This window comes from Theropithecus gelada, chromosome 19, assembly GCF_003255815.1.
Source record: "Theropithecus gelada isolate Dixy chromosome 19, Tgel_1.0, whole genome shotgun sequence".
NCBI classification, from domain to species: Eukaryota; Metazoa; Chordata; class Mammalia; order Primates; family Cercopithecidae; genus Theropithecus; species Theropithecus gelada.
This window is the reverse complement of record NC_037687.1, coordinates 15,214,187-15,232,023: the sequence shown is the minus strand read 5'-3', so window position 1 is coordinate 15,232,023 and position 17,837 is coordinate 15,214,187. Positions and strand designations below refer to the sequence as shown.

The 17,837-nt window shown below is 49.7% G+C and overlaps 1 protein-coding gene across 1 annotated transcript in view; it reads right to left on the bottom strand.

The window, feature by feature from the left end:
* Positions 1–6,543: 6,543 nt before the first annotated feature.
* The window catches only part of LOC112612736 (cytochrome P450 4F22), a 43,342-nt gene continuing 32,048 nt past the window's right edge, over positions 6,544–17,837 (bottom strand). Inside the window, exons 9-14 of the mRNA XM_025367613.1 lie at positions 14,797–14,863; positions 14,555–14,684; positions 10,629–10,762; positions 9,668–9,732; positions 8,111–8,193; positions 6,544–7,577 (exon numbers count right to left, since the gene is read on the bottom strand). Coding sequence (XP_025223398.1) covers positions 7,400–7,577; positions 8,111–8,193; positions 9,668–9,732; positions 10,629–10,762; positions 14,555–14,684; positions 14,797–14,863 — 657 coding nt within the window. The 3' untranslated portion in view covers positions 6,544–7,399. The remainder of the gene's footprint in view (positions 7,578–8,110; positions 8,194–9,667; positions 9,733–10,628; positions 10,763–14,554; positions 14,685–14,796; positions 14,864–17,837) is intronic.

The window sequence follows — 17,837 nt, the reverse complement described above, 5'->3', positions numbered from 1 at the left end:
TTCATCAAAAAACTTCAGCACAAGTGTATTACATAAAACCCTATCGCTCTGTCTCACAAAGAGACTCAGAAAATAAAAATAAAATAAAAACTCCCACTATTTAGTGAAAATTCTCAAAGGGGGAGAATGAGGGAAAAGACCACTGCTACTCTTGCTACCTTCCTCCCCCCACCTTGCCTAGTTCACAAGACAGGAGGAAAAACAAAAAGCAAAAAGTTAGAAAAAATCAAAAGTAAGATAAATAGCCAGACAACCTTGGCACCACCACCCAGCCCTAGGAGTTAAAAAAAGTAATAATAATAACAGCAACCCCGGACCTAAACTACTTGTGTTATCTGTAAATTCCAGACACCATATGAAAAAAGCATTGTAAAACTTTCTGTTCTGTCAGCTGATGCATGTAGTCCCCAGTCACGTTTCCCACGCTTGCTCCATTTATCACGACCCTTTCACGTGGACCCGTTAAAGTTATAAGCCTTTAAAAAGGCCAAGAATTTCTTTTTTGGGGAGCTCAGCTCTTAAGAGGCAAGTCTGCCGACGCTCCCGGCTGAATAAAAAAACCTCTTCCTTCTTTAATCCAGTGTCTGAGGAGTTTTGTCTGCGACTCGCCCTGCTACACCAGATCAGCCTGGGCAACAAGGTAAAACCCCATCTCTACAAAAAAACACAAAAAAGGATCTGGGTGTGATGGCATGCACCTGTGGTTACAGCTACTCTGGAGGCTAAGGTGGGAGAATCGCTTGAGCACAGGAGACTGAGTTTGCAATGAGTTGATATTGCACCACTGCACTCCAGCCTAGGCAACACAGCAGCAATACCCTGTATCAAAAAAAAAAAAAAAAAAAAAAAAGACCAGGTGCGGTGGCTCACATCTGTAATCCCAGCACTTTGGGAGACCAAGGTGGGCAGATCATTTGAGGTCAGGAATTCGAGACCAGCCGGGCCACCATGGTGAAACCTCATATCTACTAAAAATACAAAAAAAAAAAAAATAGCTGGGCATGGGGGTGCTCCTGTAATCCCAGCTACTCAGGAAGCTGAGGCACTGGAATCGCTTGAACCCAGGAGGCAGAGGTTGCAGTGAGCCGAGATCACACCACTGCACTCCAGCCTGGGTGACAGAGTGAGACCCTGTCAAAAAAAAAAAAAAAACTGGTAGCATGCATAAATGCTTTTATATACATTGGAAAACATTTATATATATATATACACACACACACACACACACACATATGCATATATATGCAATATTTAAAAACTGAAAAAAAAAAAAACACACCAAACTGCTGGGCCAGAGGTAGGAAGCAGAAGCAGAAAGTGGAAAAATTTCCCTTTCAAACTTTACACTTACAACCTATTCCCTGCTCCTTCCATGTCCTTGAGGAGGGAGGAGGCTGTCAGGAGAGGAGCGAGCACCCAGCTCGTGGTCAGACAGCCTATAGTCAAAGCCAGGCTCAGCCACTTCCTCACTGCCATGTGACCTTGGGCAAGTGATTTGCCCTCTCTGAGACTCACATTCATCATTGGTTTAAAAAAAAAAAAAAAAAAAAAAGGCACACCAATAGGTTTCTGGGGATTGGAGGAGCCAGCACACATGAGTGTCTTAATTTGGGTTCCCTGGAACTAGACCTTAATACGAGGAGTTGAATGCAAATCCTCTATCTGGAGGGTGACCATAAGACAAGAGTTCAACTGCCTATTGTTTCTTTGGGAGGTGATCCCTGGAAACACAATTAGGACAATGGAGAAGTGGGATGGGGAAGGGAATGCAGCAGCAGTTAAAGGGACCTTTATTAAGGAAGTTTCACTGTGGGTAGCTAGGGCTCAGCCCTGCCTAGTACCTCAGGGAGACAAAATAGAACACGCACCTCCCAGAGCAAGAGAGTCATCACACCCAGAGCAAGGGAGCTGGGGTATTTATCCACCAAATACCCACCAGTCATTACTGAGAGCTGCCTCCAAGGGCATGATTTCTCCAGAATGTCCTGCCTGCACCGCACAAGTCAGACCTGGGGACAGAGGCAGGGGCTCTGACAGTGGCTCCAGCCATGAGCGGGAACACAGCCTGGTGTGGATAGTTACAGTGCCTCAGTCAGTGGAGTTCACCTCTTCTGTCCTTCCAACACACCCTCCCATATGCACACACACTTACAGTCACACCCATACACACACGTTTACACACACTCGTGTGCACACTACAACACATGCACACACTGTTACCCAAATGGACCCAAACACATACGCAAAGCACACTCAAACATGCACGGACTCAAAATTGAACGAACAATGAACTCCTTAGCGCCTGCTGTCTCCAAATTGTCCAGCAGAGGGAGGGTTCTTCACACTCAGGAGGAAGGAGGTCCCACAGCTGCCAGCGACAGGACCAGACTTGGGTGTTTTGAGAATTACACTTGCAGTAGTGTAACAGGGCTCCGGGGACCCAGGGAACTTACGCCTCCCCTTCTCACTCTCATTTAATCACCCTCGTGGCCCTTGGCAGAAATTCAATGTGCATTACAAGCATGATGATACCGGACTATTCGCACGAAAGAAAAAGCCCAGATGCAGAGAGGGACAGTCACGTGCCCAAGGCCGCCCCTAGGAAGGAACAGAGCCCAGATTGAACCCACATATGCCGGATCCCAAGGCTAACTTTGTTTGCTAGTGGACGGCGGGGTTGTACAGAAAAGGGTCCAGGAGGTGTTTGACGAAGGATGCGCTCCTGGAGACCCTCGGTTGGGAGGGAGGTGTTGGAGAGGCAGCACCTGCAAGATCCGGGTGACTCACGTAGGGTCTGGGACTGTCTGTTTCCCATTCCGCTCTGGAGTACCTCGGACAGGGGATTCTGGCCGACGACCCCAGCACAGGCCACCGGGGGGCGCCCCAGGACATACGCCGCTGCTACTGCCTCTCGCCCTGCCAGCCCAGCTGTAGCTCTTCTCCTCCACGCCCCCAACTCTAGCCCAACCCCCGTCGACGCCCCCTTCTACGCAACGTGGCGAGGGACCCAGACCCGGACTGAGAGCCTGAGGGTGGAGCAGAAAAGGACTCAGGGCTCCCGCTGAGGCCCCACCGAAGGATGCTGGGTAAGTCACTTCACTCGGGGGCTCAGTGACTCTGTTAAACGGAATAATAAAAAGTGATCTTACAAGTCAGTGTGAGAATTAAATGGGAATATATGGGAAGAGCACGCAGGAAGCACTCAAAAAAAAAAAAGTTTTGTTTTTGTTTTTGTTTTCAGACAGAGTCTCGCTCTGTCATTCAGGTTGGAGTGCAGTGGCACTATCTTGGCTCACTGCAACCTCTGCCTCCCGGGTTCAAACAATTCTCCTGTCTCGCCCTACCGCTTAGCTGGGACTACAGGTGCGTGCCACCACGCCCGGCTGATTTTTTTTATTTTTAGTAGAGACGGGGTTTCACCGTGTTAGCCAGGATGGTCTCAATCTCCTGACCTCGTGATCCGCCCGCCTCGGCCTCCCAAAGTGCTGGGATTACAGGAGTGAGCCACGCGCCCTGCCCTAATTTTTCGTATTTTAAGTAGAGATGGAGTTTCACCATGTTGGTCAGGCTGGTCTGGAACTCCTGGCCTCAAGTGATCCACCCACCCCGGCATCCCAAAGTGCTGGAATTACAGGTGTGAGCCACCACACCTGGCCTCATAATTGTTAGATTAACTTTGGAGACCACCCCCAGGGCTCAGTCCTTAAGCCCTTCCTCCATACACACACACACACACACACACAGAAACACTCGCGCGCGCGCACACACACACAGAGATCTCACCCAGTGTTAAAGTTTTGCTTTCTTTTCTTCTTCCTTTTTTTTTTTTTGTTTTTGTTTTTTGTTTTTTGTTTTGTTTTGTTTTGGTTCTCCAGTTCATGGTTTTTAATCAGCAGAACCGTTTGCCTTTGGGACTGGATAATTACTTGTTTTATTGAGCTAGGTATCCTGTGTCTTGTAGAACGTTTAGTAGAGTCCCGGGCCACTACCCTCTAGACGCCAATAGTAACCACCAGTTGTGACAACCAAAAATGTTTCCAAACAACAACGAATGTCCTCTGGTAGGAAAAATCACCCCTATTTGAAATCACTTCTCTAGTTTTTGGAAAAATATATGAAATATTTATACCAAGGCTTCCCAAATATCCATGCCCAACCCAAAACTCTCTTGAATTGGAGAACTCTCTATCCAACTGACATGTCCAATTCCTCTGAACTGAAACTGACATCCTGACATCTCCCACAAAACAACTCCACTCAGCATTCCCCACGTCAGCTGATGGCAGTTTCGTTTTTCCGGATGTTCAAGCCCAAACCTAGAGTCCCCCACTTCTTTCAAACTTCACGTTTGATCCACCACCAAGGCTGACGGCACTGCCTTTGTGAACAGTCACTCCTCCTTGGAATCCAATTGCTCTTAATCGCCTCTAAAGACTCCAGCTTGGTTGAAGCCACCGTCATCTCTCACCTGGATGAATGCAGTCACCCCCCAACTGATCTGCCTAGTCCCATCTTTGCCTCACACAGTCTTTGTTCAACAGAGCACACAAAGTCCTATGGTAATCCTGGCATGGTGGCTCACACCTGTAATCCCAGCACTTTGGGAGGTTGAGGTGGGAGGGTTGCTTGAGACCAGGAGTTCAAGACCAGCCTGGGCAACATGATAAGACCCCCGTCTCTACAACAAATACAAAAATTAGCTGGGCATGGTGGTATGTGCCTGTGGTCCCAGCTACTCAGGAGGCTGAGGCAGGAGGATCGTTTGAGCCCAAGGAGGCCAAGGCTGCAGTGAGCTATGGTTGCACCACTGCACACCAGTCTGAGCAACAAAGCAAAAGCCTGTCTCAAAAAAAAAAAAAAAAAGTTCATATGACAAATCTTGTCCCTCCTCTACTCAGAACTCCCCCATTTCTGTCACAAAAACATCACAAAAAGGCCCTGGGTGAATTTACGTATTTCTTTACTTATTTATCATTTATCATGTCTCCTCCCTAGAGGTGAACTCTGGGAAACTAGGGCTCAAATAGTGCCTGTCTCAAGGCAGATTGCCCAAGAAATATTCGATGAATTAATTAATTTTTTTTTTTTAGACAGAATCTCACTCTGTCCCCCAGGCTGGAGTGCAGTGGCGCAATCTCGGCTCACTGCAACCTCTACCTCCCAGGTTCAAGCAATTCTCCTGCCTCAGCCTCCTGAGTAGCTGGGATTACAGGTGCCTGCCACCACACATGGCTAATTTCAGGGTTTCACCATGTTGGCCAGGCTGATCTCAAACTCCTAATCTCAGGTAATTCACCTGTCTCAGCCTCTCCAAGTGCTGGGATTACAGGCATGGGCCACTGAATTAATATTATTATCTCTAGTAACCTAGATGGAAATGGTCTACAGGCAAATGCTACCCAAAAGGAAGATGATACCACTATTATACCACCACTATATATACAATGATGGTATATATATATGTGGTATAATAGCAGTATCATTTTCCTTTAGTGTAGCGTTTTATATGTATAAAATTGCTGACATTGTCATTGCCTGCCTTTTTTCGTTTGTTTGTTTTTGGAACAGGGTCTTGCTCTGTTGCCCAGGCTGGGGTGCAGTGGTATGATCATAACTCACTGCAGCCTCAAACTCCTCAGCTCAAGTGATCCTCCTGTCTCAGCCTCCCAAGTAGCTGGGACTACAGATGTGCACCATCACACCTGGCTAATTTTTTATTTTTTGTGGAAATGGGGTCTCACTGTGTTGCCCTGGCTGGTCTCTAACTCCTGGTCTCAAGCAATCCTCCAGCCTCAGCCTCCCAAAGTGCTGGGATTACAGGTATAAGCCCCCATGCCTGGGCCCCACCTTTTATATTCCCATATCAGGGACTACTCTACCATCAAGTTCCCTCAGCCAAATACCTGAGCATCACCCTTACCACCTCCCTCCCCTCAGCCCCCACTGCTAGATAGTCACCCCAATCCTGGCCCTTCCTGTTGTCTGGACCTCAGCTTCCCTCCTTCCCAGGGTCCCAACCCCCAGTGATCCCCCACAAGTCACCTCCCTGCCAGCCCTAGATCTGGCCATGTCCTATCCTGATCTGGCTCACACACTCTCCATGGCTCCCTATTGCTCTCAGCATAAAGCCCGTGCATTTGGCCCCTTCCTTCATTCCGCCCCCACTTCCCAGATCCAACCACCTGGCCCCTGGTGAGTTCCTCAAACACACTCTGCTCTCCCTCAGCTCAGGGCATTTTCAGATGCTGTTCCTTCTGCCTGGAGTATTCGTTCCTCCCCTTGTCACCTACTAAACTTCCACTCCAGCATCGGAGAAGTTCTCCCTGACCTATCCCCATCCCTCTGCTATGTTCATCCAGCACCCGGGGCCTCGCCTTTGGAGCACCTGTCCTGGGTTGTAAATAAACCTTTACACGTGGAATTATTTGTTCAACCTCTGTCCCCCACCCCCTGAGAAGGCAGAAATCAGGGCCTGCCTGTGGTTCTGAAGCAGTGCCAGCAAACAATATGTGATCTGTTGATGAAATAAATGAACACACAAACTGACCCCCAAAATCTGAGTTTATGTCCTAGGACAAATGGCTTTCCAGCCTCCTAGCCCGCAGCTTCGCTCAGTTGGTAGAGCCCCTCATTCCCATGCTGGGGTCTCCACGTGTAAGCGTCTGGCTGAGTTAGGGGGTGGAGGGTGGGGTAGGTCTGCATCCTTTGCTTTTATTCTACAAAAACAGAACACTCAGCAAAGGGTCTTTGGGCAAGGGAGGAAGGAAGGGGCTTACAGGGGTCTGAGTTTACAAAACAACAACAAAAGTAAGCAGCCTCGAGCCCTACGATCCAGCCTCACGCCTCAGCAGTCTGCCCACATGAGCTGAGGGCCTCAGGTGGGTGATGTCCCGGTTAAAAGCGCTGACGTCAGGCTCCAGATTTCCTCAATTTGGAAGCCTGCCAAGGGTTCAGCCAGTAGGGGGTGAGCCCTGAGTCAGAGGTGGGGCTTAGGTCCTCTAAAGGCTCAGTGGGCAAGTCCTGGAGACCTGGCTCTGCAGGGGCGTGGCCTGAGGCCCTCAATCCGCAGGATCCTGGGGGCGGGGCCTGAGCCCAAGTGGGCAGGGCCGAGCCAGGTCCCTCAAACAGGACAGGTGTGAGAACTCAGGGGGCGGGACCTAAGCCTCAAGGGGCTGGATCAGACTCCCTAAGGGGCGGAGCCTTGCCTTGAGGGGCGTGGCCAGCACCATCAGGCTGCTCAACAGCGGTGCCTGGTCATCCAGGAGCTGAACCTGAACTTCGAGGGGAGTGGCCTATTCCCTCCGGATCTTTGGGGCGAGTCCTGGTCCTTCGGGGGCGTGGCCTCGGCCCGTCTGGGAGGGGCCTGGACCCCTGGGATCCGCAGGGATCGCGCCCACGCTCAGGCCCGCGGAGGCAGGGGCTCCACCTTGAGCCAGATCCCACTCTCCGTGCGCAGGATGAGCTCCGGCTTCCGCCGCACCTTGCGCGTTCGGTCCACACTCAGGCGGAAACGTAGCAGTGTTAGTGCCACAACCACGCGCATCTCGGCCATGGCGAAGCTCTGTCCGATGCAGTTCCTGGAGGAAGAGGGGACAGGGCTCAGGCCCAGCTTCTGTGTGAGCACTGGTCCCTGGGCGTCACATGCCTCCTTCGAAAATGAAGCAAGCATCCTGGGCTGGGTGAGGGTTAAAGTGAAACTCCACGCTGGGTGAGGGTTAAAGTGAGACCCCACGAATCGCTCAATTAATGTGACCTTGGGGTTGAGTGTCTGAATCCCGGTGCAGCCTCTTACTAGCTGTGTGTCCTGGATACATGGCGCCCCCTCTGAGTCTCAGTTCCTTCATCTGTAAAAACGGGGACAAAGGCATCATAGAGCCAATGGGAGCGTGGGAGCCCAGAACTCAGGGCCTGACACACCGTCGGTGCTCAATACCCAGGACGCTATTGCAGAGTCTGATTTGGGGGCCTCCTGGCGCACTGGGGAGAGGGTGCCGGGTTTTCAGAAAGGACGCCTGGGTGCCATCTGGTCTCTGCTCCTGAGAGGCACATTCCTGATCTTTCCCTGCCTCTGTTCATCCACAGCTGGCTTGGACTGGGGGAAATGGGTTACCTGGGTCCTGCAGAGAAGGGCACGTAGGCCAGTGGAGAGCGCTGCTGTGGGTTGTCCGGGTCAAAGCGGTAGGGGTTGTACACCTAGGGAGGAACAGCCTGGAGATAAGTCTGGGGGCTGCCCCAGACATCCCAGCCTGGCCCCCTTCCCTGAGCCTCTAGGGGTCAGTAAAGATGGATGGAGAGCACCTTAGAGCCACCTCTTCCATTCCACCTTGCACTTCCTGCAATGCAGCCACACCTGCCTCCTTCTGTTGTTCACACGCACCAGTGAGATTCCACCTCAGGGCCTTTGCACTTGCTATTTCCTCTGCCTAGAACAGGTTTCTCCCTGATCCTTCATCCCCTGGGGTCTCAGCTCAAACATCTCCTCAGCAAGCCCTTTCATAACCGCTCGAGCTAAAGTGCCCCATCCACTAGTTTTTATCTCTTTTTTTTATTTATTTATTTGTTTGTCTGTCTTTGTTTGTCTTTGTTTGCTTGTTTGTTAGAGTCAGAGTCTCACTCAGGCTGGAGTGCAGAAGCAGGATCATAGCTCATTGCAGGCTGGGCGCGGTGGCTCACGCTTGTAATCCCAGCACTTTGGGAGGCCAAGGCAGATGCTTCTTCTCAGCTCAGGGGTTCAAGACCAGCCTGGCCAACATGGTGAAACCCCATCTCTACTAAAAATACAAAAAAATTAGCCAGGCGTGGTGGCACATGCCTGTAATCCCAACTACTCAGGAAGCTGAGGCAGGAGAATCTCTTGAATCCAGGAGGTAGAGGTTGCAGTGAGCTAAGATCACACCACTGCACGCACTCCAGCCTGGGCAACAGAGCAAGACTCTATCTCAAAAAAAAAAATAAATAACCATAGCTCATTGCAGCTGGGCCCAAGCGATCCTCCTGCCTCAGCCTCCTGAGTGGCTGGCACTGCAGATGTGCATCACCATGGCTGGCTAACTTTTTTTTTTTTTTAGAAATGGGGTCTCACTGTGTTACCCAGGGTAGGCTGAGCTGGAACTTCTGGCCTCAAACAATCTTCCCACCTTGGTCTCCCAAAGCACTGGGATTACAGACACAAGCCACCACATTGGGCCAACTTTTTCCTTTTTGGTAGAGATGGGGGTCTCGCTGTGTTGCCCAGGCTGGCCTCAAACTCCTGGGCCCGAGCAATCCTCCCACCTCAGCCTCCCAAAGTGCTGGGATTACAAGCGTGAACCACTGCGCCTGTAAACCGGAACTGGCCCAGTTTTTCTTTCTTTTGTGCATGTATCAATACCCAAAATCTTATTTATTTGATTATTATCTTCCCCAAAACTTCACTGTGAGCCCCGTGAAGACAAAGACAGTATCATCCTCTATTTTCAGAGTCCAGCACACACTCTGGCACACAGTAGGTGCTCAATAAATATTTTCTGCCCTAATGCATTAACAATGAGCGGGTGAATAAATGGCTAAATGCGGAGTGGTGAGGAGTGTGTGCACTGAGGCCCTGCATCCGGCCCTGCTCTCTGGCTCCCTGGGGCGCAGGGGAGGGGAGGACCTGAGGGCAGGGAGGATTGGGGCAGGCACTCACCTTGGAGTCAGGCCACACTGTGGGGTTGTGGTGGGTTCCATAGATGCTGACCAAACAGATGATTCCTGTGGGGAAAGATGGGATCAGTGGGGCCAAGGGGAGCCAGGGCCTCCTCCAGAAACATCCCCCCAACCTTGGGTCTCCCTAGAGCCATGATGTTCCCATGAGCCATCTGCCACCACCTTCTGTCCATCCTTCTCTAAAAAATTCTGCTGCCCTATACACTCTTCCTGCCTTTCCCTAGGAGAACCCTATCATCTTCTTTCTGGCTGCCACACTGGCCACATTGGGATCTTTCTTACTCGCAGATCTGACATTGCTCCTCTTCAGCTCAAGCACCTACATTGGCTCCCTGCTACCCCCAGGATTGAGTTCAAACGCCATCACCTGTCCAGGCCTTTCACAATCTGCATCCTGAGGCTGTACTCCATAAACATGCTCACTCTTTTACTTCCACACTCCAAGCCTCACCTGCCACATTCCCTCCTCCAGGCAGCCCTCCCTGCATTCCTCCCCATATTTGAGCTACTCCAGCCCCTGTCTCTCCCTTTAGCCCATTCCTGATTCCATATGCCTGGGAACTATCTGTGCCCTGCTGTATCTCCCCCAGAATGGGCAATGCTCAAAACCTGAGCCAGGGTCCCCAGTATCAACCAAGACAGGGCTTGGTCTCCAGGGAGTAACTGGCAACTGAATGAAACAGACCCTCCCCAACTGTACCCTCACAGGCCCATCCCTGTGACTCTGCTTCCTTCCTTTCCACCTGGACTAACTGGGCTCTATCTCCCTGCACACACAACTGCATTTCCTCCAATACCCCAGAAGCAGCAGGCACACAGAGAGCTACCCCATCTGCAGAGATAGTGCACCTAGGGCAGGCATGGCCAGGCCCCTGTGGACAACAGAGCAGCCACAGCATTGGAGGCAGTGCACCAGCAGCAGGGGGGAACATGGCGGGCACCTTTGGGGATGATACGCCCATCTGGGAGCTTGATGTCCTCCGTGCATTGGCGAGAGACAAGAGTGACAGGTGGGTACTGGCGCAGGCTCTCCTTAATGCACATAGTTGTGAAGGGCAGCTGAGTCAGATCGTCCCTGGGAAGAATGGAGATATAACTAGAAGCCGAACCACCAAGACACCACCTCCATGAAACACACACACACACACACACACACACGCACACACATACACACACACTCAGGGGCAGCTGGGCAGGAAACCAGTCTAGGATTTTAGACTTGCCCCAACTTCTGACATTTGCAGTTGTCTTATGCACAGGTGGGCAGTACTAATATTTAGTGTTTTGTGTATCTCGGGTCACTGCAACCTCAGCCTCGCAGGTTCAAGCGATTCTCCTGCCTCAGCCTCTTGAGTAGCTGGGATTACAGGCATGTGCCACCACGCCTAGCTAATTTTTGTATTTTTAGTAGAGACGGAGTTTCACCATGTCGGCCAGGCTGGTCTCAAACTCCTGACCTCAGGCAATCCACCCACCTCGGCCTCCCAAAGTGCTGGGATTACAGACATGAGCCTCAGCACCCGGCCAGTACTAATACTTAGGATGCAAAGTATCTGAGCACAGACCACTCAGAATAGCACTAGCACTGGGCCCTCTGCTGGACCCAGCATTAAGTCTTTAATTGATGAATTATGTGGAGGCCCAGGTGCACCTAGGTGAGGTGCGAGGACAGCCAAGGGGACTCAGGGCAATAGCAATATGTCAGTTTATATGGTCCATTTCTGTACTTAAAAAACTGGTGCAGGACAGGTGCGGTGGCTCTGGCCTGTAACCCCAACGCTTAGGGAGGCCAAGGTGGGCGGATCATCTGAGGTCAGGAGTTCAAGATCAGCCTGGTCAACATCGCGAAACCCCATCTTTACTAAAAAACACAAAAATTAGCTGAGGGTGTGGTGGTGTGCACCTGTAGTCTCAGCTACTGGGGAGGCTGAGGCAAAAGAATTGCTTGAACCCAGAAGGCAGACATTGCAGTGAGATGAGATCACACCCCTACTCTCCAGCCTGGGTGACAGAGTGAGACTCTTGTCTTAAAAAAAAAAAAAAAAAATGGTGCAGGCCAGGCATGGTGGCTCATACCTGTAATCCCAGCACTTTGGGAGGCTGAAGCAGGTGAATAACTTGAGCCCAGGAGTTCGTGACCAGCCTGGGCAACAGAGACCCCAACTCTACCAAAAGTTTAAAAATGAGCTGGGCATGATGGCACACACCTGTAGTCCCAACTACTCAGGAGGCTGTAGTGAGCTACGATCATGCCACTGTACTCCAGCCTGGGCCACAGAGCGAGAGCCTATCTAAAAAGAAAGAAAGAAGGAAAGAAGGGAAAGAAAGAAGGAAAGAAGGAAAAGAAAGAAGGAAAGAAGGAAGGAAGGAAGGAAGGAAGGAAGGAAGGAAGGAGGGAAGGAAGGAAGGAAGGAAGGGGAGAGAGGAAGGAGAGAAAGAGAGAGAGAGAAAAGGGCATTATCTCCTTATCATATTATTGACTTAATATTTTTTCCTTTGGACTTTAGGGCCCAAAATTGGGCTAATGATAACTCTTGGTTCATGTTCTAGATTAGATTAGTTTCTTTAAATCAACAGGTTCTCTTTCTTTTTTGGTGGAGTCTTGCTGTTTCGTCCAGGCTGGAGTGCAGTGGCACAATCTCGGCTCCCTGCAACCTCTGCCTCCCAGGTTCAAGCAATTCTCACGCCTCAGCCTCTCAAGCAGCTGGGATTACAAGCACACACCAATACACCCGGCTAATTTTTGTATTTGTAGTAGAGACGGAGTTTCACCATGTTGCCCAGGTTGGTCTTGAATTTCTGGCCTCAAGTGATCCACCCGCCTTGGCCTCACAAAGTGCTGGGATTACAGGCATGAGCCACCTCACCCAACCCAGGTTCTCTTTCAAAGAAATTTCATGGCTGGGCACAGTCGCTCACGCCTATAATCTCAGCACTTTGCGAGGCCAAAGTAAGAGGATCACTTGCACTCAGGGATTTGAGACCAGCCTGGGCAATACAGCAAGTCCCTATCTCTAAAAAAAAAACTTCAAAAATTAGCCAGTTGTGGTGGCACACACCTGTGATCCCACCTACTCAGGAGGCTGAGGCAGGAGGATTGCCCGACCCCAGGAGTTTGAGGCTGCATTGAGCGGTGATTGTGCCACTGCACTCCAGCCTGTCTCAAAAAAAATAAACTTCATCTTGCTATAAAGGGCGAACAGCCTCCCTGGCATAAAGGTATTCATCCGTACAAACACCACTGTGAAAGCAGTAGCATGTTATTAAATTGTGGCTATACACCATCTCCTGCTCAACTCTCTAAACCTGAGACATCTTCTCCCTTTGTTAAAAAGGAAGATTAGCAAAGCGTTCAGGATACAGTTGCACCCCACTGAGCATGTACCCCTGAGGCCATAATGTAAAAGGTTGAAATAGAACCTAAAGGAACCTTCTCACTATGTGAGTTGATGCTATTTAATGCTGTGGCTTTGTTTTCCTTTCTTTTTTTTTTTTTTTTTTTTTTGAGACAGGGTCTCACTCTGTCACCCAGGCTGGAGTGCATGGCATAATCTTGACTCACCACAGCCTCCACCTCCTGGCTTCAAGCAATCCTCCCACCTCAGCCTCCCAAGTAGCTGGGACTACAGACATGCACCACCCCGCCCAGGTAATTTTTTTTTTTTTGTAGAGACGGGGTTTTGTCATGTTGCCCAGGCTGGTCTCAAATACCTCAGCTCAAGCAATCCACCCCCATCGGCCTCCCAAAGTACTTGGATTACAAGTATGAGCCACCGCGCCCAGTCTAACGCTGTGTTTTCTTTTCGTCACCCAGAATCAGCTCGACATAGCATGAATCTGATAGAGACCGGGTTATTTGTTCTGATTCTCCACTTCCTCCCTGAATTAGAACTATATGCCTGTACCCTTTGTCATATGATTCTGCAGTGCCTTCTGCTCAGGTGAGTGGAGTATATATATGTCCTGCCCCATTCATGCTGGGCTTGGTCACATGACTTGTTAGCCAACGCAATGCTCTAGTGCAAGCAGAGCTTTTATTTTTATTTTTTTATTTATTTATTTACTTTATCTTTTTTTTTTTTTTTTTTTTTTTTTGAGACAGAGTTTCACTCTTGTAGCCCAGGCTAGAGTGCAATGCAACCTCAGCAACGTCCACCTCCCAGGTTCAAGTGATTCTCCTGTCTCTGCCTACCGAGTAGGGGGGATGACAGGCACCCGCCACCAGGTCTGGCTAATTTTTGTATTTTTAGTGGAGATGGGGTTTCACCGTGTTGGTCAGGTTGATCTCGAACTCCTGACCTCAGGTGATCCACCCACCTCGGCCTCCCAAAGTGCTGGGATTACAGGCGTGAGCCACCTCGCCCGGCCCAAGCAAAGCTTTTAAATTTCGTGACTTTTTGTGCTTCTGGAATCTGCCTTGAGAAGAACACGACCCAGGGTAGGCTCTGGTCCAAAGAGAAGAGAGAGGAAGTATATGAAGCAGATCTGAACCCAGCTCTTACTTTGGAAGCAACTCCACTCCACTTAGCCAAGAGCAGCAGCAACTAGAGTAATGAGCAGACAAGAGCAAGAAATATGTGCATACAAAAGCAATAAGTAACTGCTGGCTGTAAACCACTAAGTTTGGGAGCTGTTTGTTATGCAGCATTATTGCAATAACTGCTGACCAGGACACTTTGAGAACTTCTGCATTATGAGGCAGGCATAGGCACTATCACCACGCCCATTTTATAGCTGAAGAAATTGCAATTCAGGAAGCTAAAGTGGCTTGTCTGAGGTCACACCATCAGTAAGTGAGAGAGAAGAGGCTTACACCCAAGGTTCTGGCCTCAACCTGCCCCCTCCATTCCCCTGAGCTCGCACTCACCACTCCAGCTCCTCCAGCTCCCGGCCTTTCATGACTTCCTGAATCTCTTCCCGGCATTTCTCCTGGTATTCTGGATACTTTGCCAAATTGAACAGCACCCAAGAGAGCCCACTGGATGTTGTGTCGTGACCTGCAGGTAGATGAGGGTATCTGAATGGAGGCTGCCTGAAGAAAGCAGAGATGCTATCTGCAGCCAATGATGCCCCTTCCTGCCCTCCTCCAGCCTCACCCCACATCCTCACCCTCAAACATGAAGGTGTCTGCCTCAGCTCGGATATCCTCGTCTGACAGTTCCTTTCCATCTTCATCCTGGAATGGGCGGTAGAGGGTGCTCAGCCCACTTCATCCCACCCTCTGCATCCTAGGGGTTCCTCAAAACTCAGATATCTCCCCCCATCTTTTTTTTGTTGTTGTTGAGACAGAGTCTCACTCTATCACCCAGGCTGGAGTGCAGTGGCGCAATCTTGGCTTACTGCAGCCTCCGACTCTCAGGTTCAAGTGATTCTCGTGCCTCAGCCTCCCGAGTAGCTGGGATTACAGGCACATGCCACCACTCACAGTTAATTTTTATATTTTTAGTAGAGATGGAGTTTCGCCATATTGGCCAGGCTGGTCTCGAACTCCTGGCCTCAAGTGATCCACCTGCCTCATCCTCCCAAAGTTCTGGGATTACAGGCGTGAGCTACCACACCTGGTTTCCCTCTCTCTCTCTTAAGCCAAGCTGTGGGGGGAATTATTCCAGGAAGATGGAAATATGCAACTTGTCTAATAAAGATGGAAAGAGACCAGCCTGGTGGCTCACGCCTGTAATCCCAACACTTTGGGCGGCCAAGTTGGGAAGATCTCTTGAGCCTAGGAGTTCAAGACCAGCCTGGGCAACATAGTGAGACCCCATTTCTACAAAAAAATAATTAGCCAGGTGTGGTGATGCATGCCTGTAGTCCCAGCTACTGGTGAAGCTGAGACAGGAGGATTAAGCCCAGGAGGTCAAGGCTCCAGTGAACCATGACTGCATCACTGCACTCCAGCCTGGGTGACAGAGCAACCCTGGGTGAGAGATGCTGGTGAGGCTGTGGAGGAATAGGAACACTTTTACACTGTTGATGGGAATGTAAATTAGTTCAACCATTGTGGAAGACAATGTGGCAATTCCTCAAAGACCACTTGACCCAGCAATCCCATTACTGGGTATATAACCAAAGGAATATAAATCATTCTATTATAAAGATACATGCACACGTATGTTCATTGCAGCACTATTCACAATAACAAAGACAGGAATCAACCCAAATGCCCATCAATGAAAGACTGGATAAAGAAAATGTGGTACATATATACCATGGAATATTATTATACAGCCATAAAAAGGAACAAGATTATGTCCTTTGCAGGGACCTGAATGGAGCTGGAAGCCATCATCCTTAGCAACCTAAGGCAGGAACAGAAAACCAAACACCACATGTTCCCACTTATAAGTGGGAGCTGAACAATGAAAAAACACGGACGCAGGGAGGGAAACAACACACATTTGGGGCCTATCAGGGCGGCAGTAGGAGGGAGAATATCAGGATAAATAGCAAATGCATGCAGAGCTTAATACCTAGGTGATGAGTTGATAGGTGCAGCAAACCACCATGGCACATGTTTGCCTAGGTAACAAACCTGCACGCCCTACACATGTCTCCTTGAACTTTAAATTTAATTTAATTTAAAAAAAATTTTTTTGAGACAGAGTTTCTCTCTTGTTCCCAGACTGGAGTGCAGTAGCGCAATCTTGGCTCACTACAACCACTGCCTCCCAGGTTCAAGCGATTCTTCTGCCTCAGCCTCCAGAGGAGCTGGGATTACAAGCGCATGCCACCACGCCCGGCTAATTTTTTTTTCTCTTTTTAGTAGAGACGGTGTTTCAACATGTTGGCCAGGCTGGTCTCGAACTCCTGACCTCAGGTGATCCTCCTGCCTCAGCTTCCCAAAGTGCTGGGATTACAGGCATGAGCCACTGCGCCCGGCTTATCCTAGAACTTTAAATTAAAATTTTAAAAAACAAGAAAAAAGAAAAGAAAGATGGAAAGAGGGACAGAAAGTCAACAGTGAGGAGAAGAAGGGAGTTCCTATTTCTTGAGCAGCCTCTAACACCAAACATCCCACTGGATGCCTGACAACCTTGTGATCAGGTTTTATGATCACCATGGTATAAAAGGAGAAACTGAGGCTCGGGAAGACAAGTCATATGACTAAGGTCAAACATCCACTAAGCGACAGAGCCAGGACTGGAATCCAGGACTATTTGAATCCAGAACCCAAAAGGTCCACAGACACACCAGTGAGTGACCATACAAGTGTCTCATCTCTTCAAGGTCATGTCCCTCCCTCCCTCCCTCCCTCCCTCCCTTCTTTCCTTCTTGACAGAGTTTCACTCTTGCAGACCAGGTTGGAGTGCAATGGCATGAGCTCAGCTCACCACAACCTCCAGCTCCCAGGTTCAAGCGATTTTCTTGCCTCAGCCTCCCGAGTAGCTGGGATTACAGGTGTGCACCACCACACCTGGCTAATTTTGTATTTTTAGTAGAGACGGGGTTTCTCCATGTTGGTCAGGCTGGTCTGGAACTCCCGACCTCAGGTGATCCGCCCACCTCAGCCTCCCAAAGTGCTGGGATTACAGGTGTGAGCCACCGCACCCGGCCCAAGGTCATATATTTCATTTTTGCAATTTTGATGAGCTGAATGGTGCCCTGCCCACCCCTACCCCCACCCCCACCCCCACCCCGCCCCACCGCTAGAATTCATAAGTCCTAACTTCCAATACCTCAGACTATGACCATGTTTGGAGAGAGGTCTTTGCAGAAGTAATCAAGACAAAATGAACTCATTAGGGCAGGGCCCTAATCCAATGTGACTGGTGTCCTTATACAAAGAGAAGAAGACAGAGACAGGCACAGAGGGAAGATGATCCACAGACATAGGGAGAAGACAGCCTTCTGCAAGCCAGGGAGCAAGGCTTGGAACAGATTCATCCTTCATGGCCCTTAGAAGAAACCAGCCCTGCAGATACCTTGATCTTGGACTTCTAGCTTCCAGAACTGTGAGAGAATAAATTGTTGATGTTTAGGCTATTTAGTTTGTGATACTTTGTAATAGCAGCCCAAGAAAACTCACCCAGTGAGTCTTACAGGTTCTGACCCCATCCCAGACCCATGTGAATTTTTTTTGTTTTGCGTGTGTGTGTTGTTTTGTTTTGTTTTGTTCTGAGACAGAGTCTCGCTCTGTTGCCCAGGCTGGAGTG